The sequence below is a fragment of the Tupaia chinensis genome, unplaced genomic scaffold (assembly GCF_000334495.1).
Source record: "Tupaia chinensis unplaced genomic scaffold, TupChi_1.0 Scaffold000424_1, whole genome shotgun sequence".
Taxonomy (NCBI): domain Eukaryota; kingdom Metazoa; phylum Chordata; class Mammalia; order Scandentia; family Tupaiidae; genus Tupaia; species Tupaia belangeri.
This window is the reverse complement of record NW_006159929.1, coordinates 1,236,701-1,251,849: the sequence shown is the minus strand read 5'-3', so window position 1 is coordinate 1,251,849 and position 15,149 is coordinate 1,236,701. Positions and strand designations below refer to the sequence as shown.

Here is a 15,149-nt window from a genome sequence, read left to right as displayed (position 1 = left end):
AGCAGGGGTGGGGTGGGGTGGGGTGGGGTGGCTGGAAGACCCTTTGCTATCATTCAGACCTGGTGAAAACCTGAGGTGAAGGGACCAGGAGAGTGGCCCTATGGGGGAGGAGGGGTCCGTAAGGTGTAGAAGTTTAGGCATTTCTGAATCTCAGGCCACACTGGGCCACGAAACGTTATAGTTGTCATGGGATGAAGCAGCGTTTGAAAGCTAACATGGGCTTATCAACTTTTACTCATTTCAAACTTTCCCCCTCAGAAAATCCCTTCGCTCAATGCAGTCTAGCCCAGAACCTCCACGAATAAATTTGCTCAGTGTGGAGCTGCCGTGTTTTTCGTGAGGCTGGGCCCTTGTCACCTCTGCACTCCCTTGGTAGCCCCTAAGGTACCTCACAGGACACTGGGCTCTGAGGTACAGAGGACTATGGGTGTAACCCGACCACTCCCTCTCCATTCTGGATGGGGACTCTGCTCAGAGAGGTTAAGTGACTGGCCAGGGCCAAACAGCCTGTTCCTGGCAGAGCGGGGAGTGGGTTTCTTGACATCTGTTCCAGGACTGTCCCCTGGCCACCTTCCCTGCCAGCTGAGGGCAGCTGCCTGTGGGGCTGCTGGGGCCGTTTTGATGAAGGGGTCAGAGTAGTCAGGGGAGTTGCGGGGCAGGGTGTGGGGAAGGGAGGGTCCCAGCAGCTGGAATGACTAGGAGCAGAGTTCCTCAGTGCAGGCTCAGGGGGACTGTCCTGAGTTCAGCTGGGAACACTGGAGGTTGCTGTGGACTGGGAAGCACGGGAGAGGACACGTGAACGTTCCCTGACTCTTTCTCCCTACCTGGTGCGCTGGGGGTCGAGCATCCTGGGAATATCCCAGACTACTGGGTCCTGAGCAGACGCCAGGCTGGGACTTCCAGGATGGGAGTTGCTTCCTGGCCTCTACGATGGTCTGAGAGGAAGTAGGACAGTTGGTTCTCTGCCCACCCAGGCCCTGCAGGACTGAGCCCCCTGTAGCTTTGGGACGCTCAGGACTGCTGAGAAGAGTGGGCAGTTGGTAAGGCCTCTGAGGACCCAAACCACAAGGGAGGAAGCAGAATCTTCTCCTTGAGCGGCATTTGCATTGAGAACCTCAGTTTTTAGCAGGAGGGCTTCCCAGCCTGTCAACTTGGTCAGGTTCATTTCCAACTCGATGCTCTGCTCCGTGAAGGATGACTTATGGTTCTGGGCAGAGGAAGGAGTCATTTTCTCTTGTCCTTGATTTAACCATCTCTCCAAAGCATAAGACCTTGAAGAAAGGTCATCGCAGGACAAGCAGAACTAGGAGTGGGGTGGATCCAGTGCTCATGATGGTAATAAACCTCTAGGCTACTTTGTGGCTGCCAATACTCTCTCCACGGGCATTATCCCACGCCTCCCAGCTCCCTGGGAGGATGGTAGAAGAGGTGCTTATCCCATTTGGCATCATAGAAGTGAATTTCAATTTAACTCTGTATTCTTGGGTGGGTACTTAACCCCTCATGTGTCAAATGAGGGCCTTAGTATCTACCTCATGGAGTTACTGAGGGCATGCTCAAAAGTGGCAGCCAATATTATTACTACTATTTATTGATAATATTATGAGACTGATTTTTTTTTTTTTTTGGAGAGGTTTTTGCTACAGAGCACATGCGCTCACCAGAAAGACAGAGAGAGACAGAAAGCTAGAAATCACCTCCCAGGGGGGATGGCCACACCACAATCCCTTTTCCTCCATTCTCCTCTCAGGATCTTGGGCACACACGCACATGCGCCCAGTGTGAGTTTAAGCCACCAGGTTCAGGACTTGAACTGTGGTTGACTACATGGGAGTCCAGCGATATAGCCATTGCGCCATCTGCTGGTTCCCGATATTGATATTCTTGATAATGCTTTGCATTTATTGTTGCTCTCCTCCCTATCACTCTCCCTCCTGCTCCTCTTTTCTTCTTTCCTATCTTCCACCAAGAGGTATCTGAGCTCATGATGTTTCAGTGTTGAAGATAAAGCTGTGAACAAGTAGGCAAATATGTTCCCCCCATGAAGCTTATAGACAATAACAAGGAGTTACGTGAGCAGGCCCCATAGCCTAGTAGTTAAGGAAGCTGGATTCCACATGGCCAGTCATGGCTTGAATCCTGACCAGATGGCCTAAAAAACACTCTGGTGCCTGTGTGTGCATGCCCTAAGTCCTGACAGGGTGGAGAAATGGAGAAGGGGTTGTGGTGTGATCATGCCCCATTGGGGATGCTCTTTCCTTTTTCTTCTCTATCTCTCTTTATAGTAAGTGCATACACCCTCTGGCAATTAAAGAAAGAGATTATATGAAGTGTGGAAGTGTCATATGGAAAAGAAGATAGATAGAGAGTGATTAGGGCAGGGTGTAATTTTCGATCGGGTGGTCAGGGAAGAGCTTACTGATAAATGATGATTTAAATAAATACCTGGGGGAGTTGGGGAGCAGCCGTGTGGATATTTGGGGTTGGGAGGGGCAGCCAGTGCAAACAGCCCCAAGATGGGAGGGGGTTTGGAATGTTCTGGCAGCACAAGGAGGCCAGTGCGGCCAGGGTACAGTGAGCGAGTGGTGGGAATGCAGAATGATAGCCAGGAGTGGGCAGATTGGGTGGTTGGACTACGGGAGACTGTGACTTGTGCTCCGAGTGGGATGAGAAGCCACAGGAGAGTGTCAGGAATAGCAGTGACATGATCTTCCTCTCAGATGGTCATTGAGTGGGATGAGAAGCCACAGGAGAGTGTCAGGAATAGCAGTGACATGATCTTCCTCTCAGATGGTCATTGCTTACATGAACTCCCAGATCTAGGATGAGAAGCCAGTTTCCAAAGGACTGAGGGGTAACTAAACTTGAGCAGGAAGGGGACTCTGGAAACCCCCTGGTGCTATGCCCACCTGACTCCCTGGCCCTGGTGCAGCACCCGGCAGGTGCCATGTTGGTGGGGATCTTGGTGCCTGGTTCGCCTGCAGGTGTTAGGTGAGCCCAACCTGATGTGAGTGGGTGGGGCAGCAGCTCACACCTCACAGGGTGGGTGTATTCAGCACAGCCGGCCACCTGGCAGGGCTTAGCAACCCAGTGTCCTGTTGGGGCTTGGGGAGATAGCCTGCAGGGCACTGCTGCATGGGGATCCGAGAGCAGAGCCGCAGGCTCTGTGAGGCCTCTGGCGTTGGGCTACGGCTTCTTTTCAGTGGAGTAACACTGCTTCCTGCCCAGGATCGGAGGACAGGAACGCTGCCCTCGCCCTCCCTTTATAAATAAAGCAGCTAGTGCTTCTAGAAAGTGCTCTGCTCTGGGTTACCAGATTAGGGTTCTTGAAAGAATCACATGGCTAGGACGAGGCAGGACTCATCCCTATCGATAAGAGAATGCAGAGACTTGGAGACATGAAACGTCTGTCTGAGGCCACCCAGAAAAGTTGGATTTGGGTTTGGATCTCTTGATTCTCAGAGCTCTTCTACCACATGCAGATCCCAACTTCCCAGGGAATTGGGTCTGATTCAAAAAGGACGAGAGCAAGACAGCCTAGACGGGAGGGTTGGATGCTGAGGGCCCAGGGCTTGCCCTCCGGCTCGGGGTCAGGGTGGCTCCTACTGGGGAAGCTGGGTCCTTTGAAGAAAGATGGGTTGCTTCCTGTTGCAGCCTCCATACCCAAACCAGGACTGGGCCAGACAGAGGTTTGTGCAGATCCCAGGGAATCCCGCACTCTGGGCTGCAGGCTGAGGTGGCAAAGAGAACTGCTTCAAGGGTGACTGAATCACTTGGTCTAGATTTGGAGCAATCATCTTGTCAGGGAGGTGACACGAGCTGAGGGCAGTAGAGCAGCAGGGTCTGCCTCCTGGCTGGGTGCTTGGTTGGGGTGGACTGGGCACGTGGCTTCTCCTCCAGCCCTCAGTACACTTGGGAGGTGGGGACAGCATCCTAAGGGATTTCTGAGGCCCCATCTCAGGTTTTGGTCTTTGATCTTGAGATTTAGGGGGAAATACCCAAATACCCAATGGATGGAGTCTTTATCTTGAGCACTGGGTGTCTGGGGTCCAGTCAGGCCCTTGGCCATAAGTGAGGCCCTCTGTGCCATACCAACAGGAGGTCACTGTGGAGGATTCTGCTAAAAGGACTGGGAAGGAGGATGAAATGGGGGTGAAGAAAAGAAAGTGGTAGGGAATGCTCGTGGTGGGGTGTCAATTTCAGTAGGATGGTCAGAGAAGTGCTCACTGATAAGGCAAGGATCTGAAGAAAGACCCAAGAGAGCTGGAGAGCAGCCATGTGGATATTTGGGGCCAATCAGGCAACCAGTGCAAACAGCCCCGAGATGGGCCTGGAATGATCTAGCAGCATGAGGCCAATGCAGCCAGAGTGCAGTGAGTGAGTGGCGGGTATGTAAGATGGCAGACAGGAGTGGCCTGAGACATACCTGCTCTCGGTTACTCTATCTGTGAAATGGGGACAATTTCACCTGCCTATGGGATTTATTAAAAACTTTAAGCAAGATAATGCACAGGGAACATGTAATTCTTAGTCTCAGGCACCCAGCTCTGGCCTTCACTATCCTAAGAGCTCAGCCCTTCCTGTCTTCTCTCCTATGTGTCCCCAGCAAGTCCACTTAACCCTTCCAGGCATCTGGCCCCCTTTCTCTAGAGCCTGGGGTTATGATACCTGCTCCTGATCAGGGATGCTTTGGCCAGGTGAGGTCAGTGGTGGGGAGGGGCTTCTCCCTCCAGACAGAGGATCCATGGCTAACCTGGCCACTGGGCCAGGCTTCCTATAGCTTCCTCCTTGCTCCCCCTAGCCACTCCCCTAATCCTGCTTCCCACATGTGGTAATTAAGCTCACAACATCTAGAGTAAGCAAATAACAGCAAGGGCATTATCTCCCTTTAGTCTGTGTTTTTCCTTGCCTATCATAAAGTAATTAAAATAATGAAAGCCTTGTAAAACAATAGGTAAGCGGGCTGGTGAAATAGCGTTCCCTTTCTCATACCTCTTGTGCTGTGAATTATTGATGCATTAAAACCACTGTGGCTGGAGGGACTCCCTGCTTCCCAGCCTTGTTCCCACTGATTGCCCTCATTCCAGGGTCTGCCAGGTGGCTGTGGAGCCTGAGCCCCAGGGTTGAAGAGCATGGAGGCAGACATCCATCCAATCTGAATGAGACAGGTGGTCCTGTCTTTGAGTGAAGAAGGAGGCCAGCAAAGAGCGGGGGTCAAAGTCCATGCCCCATCTCAGAGAAGGGCAGTGTTCATCCTGCCCACCAGGAGGTCTGGAGTTACGGTATCAGTGGTATCAGTGGGGTTTCCAACAGCATCTGCATTCCATGGGGCCTCGGCCAAAATGCAGGTCAGGGGGGCCCAGCACTCTGAGCTTTAACAAGCCCTGTCTGTGCTTCTGTGCCCACTCAGGTTCGAGATCCAGTGCTTCACAGTGTCAGTAGCACCAGGAGAAGCAGGAGCGAGGTGGCAGGACCGACAGAGCACGCGTTAGTGCCATTGTGCGCTGCTTAATCCCAGCACCCAATGTGGGCAGATGGCCTTGTCTCCATCCTGCAGGAGTGGTCACACCCCTGGTGGGGGAGCTAGCTTTTCACTCTGCATCTAGGCCTTTGGTTATTGTGGGTACTCCTGGATCAGGCCCTCTGTCCCCTCTTGGAGAGCTGCTTGTTCAGTTTCACATGGCTGAGATTTGAGGGCTGGGTCAGGTTCTGGGACAGGCCACCAATACTGGGCCAGGAAGCTTAGGTAGCAGGTTCCACACATGTTGGCAGGTGACCGTCGAAAGTGTCTCCTCTTCACAGACCTCCCCCTCGCAGGCCTCATCTCAGCCTGCCCTAGCTCTGTGGGGCTTAACGCATGTAGAAACATGTTCGCATCTGCTGCCCTGAGGGCTGCTTCTCTTCCGCAGCTTCCCTGAGCCAAGGGTGGCCACGAGGAGAGAACCAGGCACCAGGACCAGCTTCCTGCCTGCTGTGGCCAAGTCCCCAAGAGGATGAGTCATCCAGTGCACCCTCGTCACCTGACCCCTGCGTGCCCACCCCCACTCACTGCAGACTACGACTTTCACCTTTGCCTTTGATCTCCCCCTTGTTCTAGGGCACGGTGATCTCCGTGGGTTTGCATCAGAAATCGATTCTTGAGTTTTAACTGATGAACGTAATTTTAACATCTTCATCTGTAGTAATAATCTCAGTGGGTATTCGAGCAGGGGTCCAGTTAGATTTAAATTTAAGGCAAATGACAAATAAGTTCTTAGAGTAAGTATGTTGCATGCAACATTTATTAGGTTGTTGGAAAAGTCGTGACGCATTTTTCTGTTTTTCTATGCAAAAATGATTCATGGCTTTTCTGGTGACCCCATAGTTGCTGCTTGTCTGAAATTCCAGTGTAATTAGGTGTACCATGCGTTATCTGCCGACCCTAACCCCAGTCTCTGTGGTGGGTGAAGGGCTGATGCTCATAACCCCTTTTAGTCATTCATTTACATTCATTAAGCCAACTTTTGCCAGACACTCTGTGGCAACCTGGGACCACAGCAGTGGGGAAGACCAGACAGTAAATGAAATAAGTAAATGAAATTATAGAGTGTATTAGAGGTTTTAAGTGCTATGGAGAAAAAGCAGAAAAGGGCTATTGGCAGGAAGGGGTTGGAATTTTAAAAGGAGAGCCATGCAAGACTTCATTGGGAAGGTGACATTGACCAAAGACTCAAAAGAGATGAAGCAAGCCACAAGCTTCTATAGGAGCAGAGTATTCAAGACAGAGGACACATTGCATGCAAAAGTGTACCAGTTAGGACCTCACGTGGGCCTCAGTTATCTGATAAAGTCAGCCTTATTTCCTTAAGCACATTTTTAAGCCATGTAGGCAAACTTGTCTTTGGTAAATGAAAGGTCTAGTGTGGATTTCAGGCATAGCTAGATCCAGGTGTCCAAATGGTAACACGAGTATTCTATCATTACTGCTTTCTTGGGGGCTTCATTCTCAAGGAAGGATGCTTTTTTTTTTTTCCTGCTTGTTTCAGCAGATGTTACAGGCTTGAGTCTTATTGCAGTGGCATGGGTTGTATGACCATCCCTGGCCCCGTGGCTATTGCAGAGGAATAAAATGGTCTGATTGGTCAGTCTCCATTGGTGGAGCCAATGTGTGAGGCCATCAGTCCCTTTTGGATGATGTAAACTGAGATGAGGAGATGAGACTTTCCTTAAGGAAAGTGAGGGTGCTGCTGTGAGAAGGGATGTGAGGCTAGGCAGGTGAAGACCACAGCTCGCTGACCATGTCTCCCTGACGACCACTCCACGACCGTAGACAGGTTGCTTTTTTCTCTTAACCTTTGGAGTTCTTCCTTTAAGATGTGAAGACAGTACTAGTATCTTTTGTTTCAGAAAAATATGTTAAGGCCTGTCATGGTGGCACAACAGCAATGCAACCCGCTGTGATGCTGAAGCCACGTAGGGAGGTTCTTGGTTCAGGAACCGAGGTCTCCCTGTACTTGCTGAGTGTGTGTATGCCCGTGATCCAGGCTAGCTGAGGCTGGGGTGAAGAGCTGCACACAGACCCTGTCAGGGTGTCTGTCTCTCTGTCTCTTTATTTTTCATGGGAGAAATAGAGTAAAAAATATTTTAAGAGGAAATGCTTTAAATATTTTTTTCGTAAAAAAGGCTTTCTAAAACAAAGCCAAAACTCACTCTCCTTCTTCTACAGTTGTATTTTTTTTTTTTAGAGAGATTTTTGCTATAGGCCACATGTGCTCACCTGAGAGACAGAGAGAGAAAGTGAGAAATCACCCCCCAGGGTTGATGGCCACACTGCAATCCCTTCTCTCCCATTCTCATCTCAGGATCTTAGGCATGCACGCACATGTGCCCTGTGTGAGTTTCAAGTCACTGGGTCTGGGACTCAAGCCAGGGTCGACTACATGGGAGTCCAGTGATGTAACCATTATGCCATCTGCTGGTCCCCCCCTCTTGTATCTTTAAGCCAATTCCCGCCTCTGCCAGGTACCCCTTCGGGCTCTGGTTCTCTATGGGTGGGTAGGTGTATTATTTAAATCCAGCTGTTCCCTCTGTCTCAACTCTTGTTCTTTCTGTTGCCAGGAGGCCCAGAAGATTAACAATGGCTCAAGCCAGGCGGATGGCACTCTCAAGCCAGTGGACGAAAAAGAGGAGGCGGTGGCAGCCGAGGTCGGCTGGATGACCTCTGTGAAAGACTGGGCAGGGGTGATGATATCCGCCCAGACGCTGACTGGCAGAGTCCTGGTGAGTCCCCACGCCCCTCCTCACATGAGGAGGGCTTGATGTCGGGCTGCTTTCGCTTTGTTTATGACGTGTGATGTTCTCCTGGGTCTTCTCCAGCCTGCTGACTAGGGGAGGTGGAGTATGCACCAGTGCTTCTTCTTGGTCCTGGGGGAAAGGCTGGGTGCTTTGCACACAGCTAAGCTAGTGGTTTGTGAAGGGATTTGCAGAGTGGAACAGCATCCTGGACTGAGAGGGTCTGTTGGGAGGATGTGGTGCTGTTTCAGTGCCAGCAGATAGGTGTACACACACACACACACACACACACAACCATCTTGGAAAGGAGGTGGGGGGGGTGTCCAGGAAATGTATCAGAAATCTGTGGTGTGTTCACAAATAACAGATCTGAGCTCATAAATGCTAGGATCCAGGGAGTTCTGCATGTGTGTGTCTGTGTGAGAGAGAGAAAGAGAGAGGGTTCATTGGCCTTCTGGGGATGTCACTGTGGCCTTCTGGCAAGTAGGCAGAGAGCCCCCCTTGGGCAGTGTCCTAGTCTCCTGCAGCATGGGCTAGATCTTGCCTGTGGTACAGAGCCTTGGTCATGCTGATGGTGACACTCCTGGCCCTGGCCCTTGCTAGGAGCATTGCCCTTATTTCTGAGGAGGTATTCTCCTAGGCCCATCTGAACCAGGACTTGCGTTGTTCCTCCTCTGTGAACTACCTGCTTCTCTGTTATCTTCTTGTATGAAACATGGTGTTGCTGACTGGCCTGTGAGCTCTGGGTTTTGATGAATATTATAAGTGGGGCTGGCCTCTTACTACCAACCAGTTTGCCTGGGACTGGGGAGTGTCTGGGGCATGAGTCTTTCAGTGCAAAGACTGGGAAAGTCCTGGATAGACAGGGAGGAGAAGATCACTGTAGCCAGGTCTGTGCTTCTGCCTCTCCACGCTAGTCTTGACTGCTGGCTTCCTCGGGTCTGCTCTGGGTCAGAAGTTTCCCTGAGAAGGAGGTTGCATTCCAAATGATTCTGGAAGCTGTTTTGTATGGGCTGCCCTTCCTGGGCCAAATGTGGGGGCTTGGTCAGCAGTCCTTTGACTCACAGATAGAATGAAAAGGGACATCTTCATGGCTGGGTACATCAAAGAATCCCTGGAAGATAGATGTCATTAACCCTACTTTCCATAATAAAGACTCAGTGAGGAGGTGATTGTGAGGAGGGAGATGGTTTCACTTATCACAGCCCTTTTGAAGAACTCAGTGGTATGTATGAGATAATTATTTCACAAACTGCTTGTGAGAAGAAGTAAGCCATTGAGTTTTGTGCTTGAGTAATTAAGCACTGACATGGCCTTGTCCACTGAGGGCCTGTCATGAGCCGGGTCTTCTGAAGGGTCTGTCTATGAAGGCATGGCTGGTGTCAACTGATGGCAAAATAGAGAGGGGGAGAAATTGAAAGTTAGGGTCTCAGAGGGGGTGAGAGAAACTGGTGAGGTCAGTTGTTGCATGGAGGAAGACAGAGGGTGGCAGTCTCTTAGACGGTCTATTGAGGACTCAAAGGTGGCTTGCTGGTAGCTTTGCTGTGCACACAGTCATCCTTCTGCCCTCCAGACTCTTCAGTAAAGTCTCCATTGCTTTTTCGTGCTCACACGGGTGACTTCTGCGTTGGAAACTTTCAAGGGTGAGTTCTGGGTCTCGCTCTTCATGTGGGACAGAGTAGAGGCAGTGCCTTCTAGGCATGGTGGTGATGGTGGGGGAAGAACAGCAGACAGTTCAGTGGCCCAGATGTGTCACTTGCTCTTTCCACATGGTCATTATCTTTGATACTTAGAGTCCAATTATCTTCGTCAGTATCAGCGAAGCATTACCAAGTACAAAGTCCTCTTTTTCCCAACTCTGTGAAAAACGTATAGTGATCCAGATTCTATTTTACTATGTGTAGAAAGTATTGAAGGAAGGTATGGAGGTTAGACACTGTGACCACAAGCAATGTGTATTACAAGGGGTCTTCAGCTATTTCATGACAATTATGTCATATGAAACAATTACGCATGGATTCCAATATTTTTGGGGGGGTACCAGAATAAACTTGTACTTTGTTTTTCAGTGAAGTTTCTGAAGTCCCCTCATATATGTGTGGGATAAAGGGGAAGTGCAGGGGAAGGTAGAGGGCATTAAAATACCCTTCTTAGGGCTTCACAGGGAGGGAAAACTTGGAACTGAAACTTCCATTTCAAGATTAACTCAGTACATGAATTATGGTGGAGAATATATAAAAAATAAAAGCACACTAAGCTTTAATATAAGACAAGGGCTGCTTGGTGGGCCAAAAGCTGTGGAGGAATATATATGTGTGGGATAAAGGGGCAGTGCAGGGGAAGGTAGAGGGCATTAAAATACCCTTCTTAGGGCTTCCAGGGAGGGAAAACTTGGAACTGAAACGTCCATTTCAAGATTAACTCAGTACATGCTTTATGGTGGAGAATATATAAAAAATAAAAGCACACTAAGCTTTAATATAAGACAAGGGCTGCTTGGTGGGCCAAAAGCTGTGGAGGAATACTTAATAAGACAAAATGCGTTTGAGTTGAGCTTTAACATGTTAGTTGGGACCTTGAAAGTCTAAGGAGAGGAGATCATTCCAGAGTGAAAGACCAGCAGGAGCAGAGGAGCCTGGTATATTGCAGGGGGGTGGGGTGGAGGAGGGCAGGTGGTCACCCAGCGCGGCTCAGGGCTGTGAACTCAAAGGTGCTCGAGAGCAAGAGAGACTGAGAAGGTAGACTGGAGACAGCTCGTCAGGTCTTTCTAGTCCAAGCCAAAGATTCTGGGCTGAAGGATAAAGAGATTTTGAGGGTTGTTGTGAACCATGACAGTTTGATGTGCTGAGAGCAGGGTGGGTAAGTGGAACCCAAATGAGTTAGGCAGGTGCTCGGAGGTCCTAGGAAAAGCTAGAGCAGTGAACTGCTGCCCTAGTGGTAGGATGAGTGAGGATTGCTGCTGTAGTCTTAGTGAGGCAAGGCCTGAACTAACTCCAGGTAGTGGAGTCAGGTAGGTCGATGTGGGTGACATCACGTAAGTGGACCTCATAGGGCCATGTGCACCAATGGCCACCCTGTGCTATTCACAGTTCCATTCACGAGCCTCTAGTAAGCCGGGGACTATGCTAGGTCCTCTGTGGTGATTGGTTTGAAGGGCAAAGATCATGTGGTATTCATCCCTATCTCCTAGAGCACTTGGCATTGTAGGGGTTCAAAGCAAGTTAGTTTTATCCATGAATTCAGTTGTGAATTATACGTTTTATAGTTGTGAAAATCGAGGCACAGGAAAAACGATGTCTTGCCCCAAAATACATAGCTTTAGACAGGCTTGTACCCGCAAGTCTCCAGACTCCCAGTCTAGTGCTCTTTCTGTGTCATGACTTTCCAATCGAAGATAATGTCTTTTCTTTTCTAAGCCACTGCCAGCTGTCGCTTTGGCTGTGACATTTTAACATTACTGTCTCTGAGCCAATGAGGTCCTGAGGCTGCTTGGCCCGAGTCTCTGAACATTTGTGTATAGAAGCACGGTCTGCCCAGGCCTCCTTGCCTGCAACTGCCCAAGGAGCCAGCTGCTCTTTGCAGATCTCCTTGGGGGGAAAATCCTGCCTGGCTGGTGGGGCTGCTCAAGGTAGAACAGGTCCTGCTGCACAGAGAGCAGGTATTGCAGAGCTCCAGGGAGCACCTTGAGACACGTCTCTCCTTTAGGAGAAGTCAGGCCCTTCCTCTGAACAAAGAACAGATTTCACTTGGAGGCTGCAACACACAAGGGAAAGCAGCTCTGCTGTTCAGAACCCAAAGCTGTGTTTGCCAAGAGCTGTCCAAATGTTTCTCCCTGCAGCAGTGGGACCAAAGCAAGACTAGACGCCCGGCTGTTCAGTTTCCCTTTTCAATTTTTAATTTGTTTTCCTTGACGCACACTCAGAAGCTTGGTCTTCACTTCTGGGCCCCTTTCTCACCCGTTTAATTGTCATAGGTGAGAATCTCAAAGCTGGGACATCGTGGGCGAGGCCCACCTGGGAAAGATTTTGCTAAGACAGTCTCAGAATATCTGTAGGATCTGGGAGAGGAGTGCATCATTCATTCAATCAATGCTATTTCTCACTTTCTAGGCACAGAGCATAAAGCAGTGGGCAACAGAAGTGTAGGATGTGAATTATTTATGTTGATAAACTATTGCATCATCAGAAAAGTCGTGACGTATTTTTCTATGTGTTTCTATGTAAAAATGCGTTATGACTTTTTTGATGACCCAATAGATAAAATGTTGTAGAGTTCAGTTTAAAAAATGTTGGACAGTCACCATTCACCAGTGTTTTTTATACTTAACACCAGGATCTCATCAGCAAAGTGATAAAAATGCCTCGACCTCATGGCTCCAGGTCTTGGAAGGGCCTGTCCTTGCTCTCTCACCTGGCCCTCAGGCTGAGCTGCACAAGAGCAGAATGACTGGATGGAGCCTTTGCTTGCAGCCTATTGCTGAGGGATTCTACATCACAGTGAACTCCAAGATGTCGGGTTACTGCTGCCTGTGTCTTTTTTTTTTTTCCCCTTAAATATTTTCTTATTATAAAAGTAGTGCATGTTTGCTTTTTTTTTTTTTAAGTTTTGGAACACACTAGAAGAATTGCTGATAAATTCCACTCTAGGATTTGGAGTTGGCCCACATTGAGAGGAATTCCAGTGTAACAGTACATGGCATCAGGATTTCTTCCAACTGTTCAGGCATTGTTGAGGACCTTGCTTACTGCCTTGCATGTTATCCTCCTCATGCACTCTCGGGATAAACAGGTTTTTGCTCCAGGGATGATTGTGGCCCTCCTGGTGAACATCCAGTGAACACTCTAAAGTGGGAAAGGGATCGTGTCTCTCTTTCTGTGGTGGCTGCTTGATGTCAAGTTGCTGGCCCATGGAAATTGCAGAGCATCTCAAGGTTTGCATTGTGTGCTTTCATATCCCTCTCACTTCCTCTCCTCCGATCTTTTCTTATTTTCCCTTTTCCTGGATTTTATCACTCTCCTATTGGAAATTTATATATATGCAGTTAGGTGCTCCATACATTTTTGAGAGCCAAATTAAATCCTTTAAAGAATAAGGCAGTACCTAAAGAGTGCATGAAACACATGAAGTAAACTTTCTTATCATTTGGTTGGACTTTGTCAAATAAACCAAAATTAATAGAGATGGTCTGCTTGAAAGTTGGTAAACTTTTTTTTGCAAAGGTCTAGATAGTGTATATGTTCATCTTTGCAGACCATGCAGACTCCACTAGTCAACTCTGCTTTGTAGTTTAAAAGCATCCACAAACAGCCACATTGTGACTGTGTGTCAATAAAACTTTCTTGACAGAAACAGATGGTGGGCCAGATTTGTTCCATGGTCCTGGTTTTGTAGATATTAGTATCCACCTATTTTATAGTTAAAGAAATTTAAAGATGGGCGCTGAGAGGAAGGCATTTTCTAAGATCATGTAACAGGAGAATGATAGGACCAGAGGATCCATTTATAAAGGGGAAAGATACACACAGATACACACAGAGATAAATTCAGATGCATGCAAGCACTCACACCATTTATGTCACCTAGTATCTGAACTTTCATGTTCACTTCCAGGTTGATCTCAGAGTGACTATCTTCCTAGGGAAATGATGTCTTGTGGCCAAGGATGGCCTCACCATAAGGTGTGTGCAGTGTCTACACTAACTGAACTTTATCTCAAGATTCATTGTTCTGTGCTTCTCTTCAAAGACTAGCCTTGCCACTAGATCTGTCAGCTCTTTGAGCAAAAAAAAATCACCCTTAGAATCACTCTCTTGTGCAAAAAAGTTTATTTTTCTTCTATGAAGGAGAGAAATAGAAGAGAGAGAGAAAGAGAGAGAGACACACACACAACAGGGTCTTCATGCTGTGACTCACCGCCACCTCATCCAGTCTGGATCACAGGCATGCAGGAATGTGTGCGGCATGTACAGGGAGACCATAGGGTGTGAACTCAGGATATGTGGGTCCAGCGTCCTGGAGCATTGCGTTACTCCTGCACCCCTACTGCCAGCTAGAATCCCTTTTTTTTTTTTTGTTACTTTCCCTATATTTCTATGTAACTACATTTGAATATTGCTCCAGGAAACATACATATCTAATTCCATGAACTGAAAACATTTGTCACTTGCTTTAACCCCTGAGAGATGATTTACTATAGTCGGGAGAAAGATAGATTATTTACTATCGTGGTCAATCTTTCATTTTATCTCCCTAAATATGGCACACATGTGGCATTTTACATTAACATTACGTACATAGCCTGGACCATTTTAATCCTTATCTCCAAGCACCCAAAAGAAAACATATATTTAAAAAAAAAAACCCTTTCAAATAAAAATAATCTTATAGGTTAAATAAATTAAATAGATGTGTATTCATCGCTTTGCTGTTGACATATCAAATTGGACCAGTTGAACTAAGTGGGGGTGCACATGGTCACACGCTTAGTCACGTAGGTGACGGTCATTGCATCATTTATCCTGTCAGGTGGCTCCTTATGCTGGTGATATTTCTCATCAGCAGCTTTTACTTTTTTTTTTTTCAGTGGTGCCTGGTAGCAAATTCACACACAGCTCACAGTTCTCTTCCATTTCCTGTTTGTCTTCCTCTTATCTGTGCACTCCCTTTTTTAATATTTTAGGCAAATTGGGTCAGCAGGTGGCGTAGTGATCAAGGCACTGGATTCCCACATGGCTGACCATGGTTCGAGTCCCAGACCTGAAAGCTCGAAGATCACAACAAATACATAGATAAATAATAAATAAATAAATGCTTAAAATCTATTTTATGCGAATCTACATAACATTCTTTTTTAAAAAATTGCCAGAGGGCACGTGCAT

The 15,149-nt window shown here is 48.1% G+C and overlaps 1 protein-coding gene across 6 annotated transcripts in view; it reads left to right on the top strand.

Annotated features, from left to right (window-relative positions):
• Nucleotides 1-15,149, top strand: part of KCNMA1 (potassium calcium-activated channel subfamily M alpha 1) — an 818,234-nt gene that overhangs the window by 237,146 nt on the left and 565,939 nt on the right. For all 6 annotated transcript variants that reach the window (XM_027774363.1, XM_027774362.1, XM_006154895.3 and 3 more), the window contains exon 2: nt 8,098-8,259. In XM_027774363.1, coding sequence (XP_027630164.1) covers nt 8,098-8,259 — 162 coding nt within the window. The remainder of the gene's footprint in view (nt 1-8,097; nt 8,260-15,149) is intronic.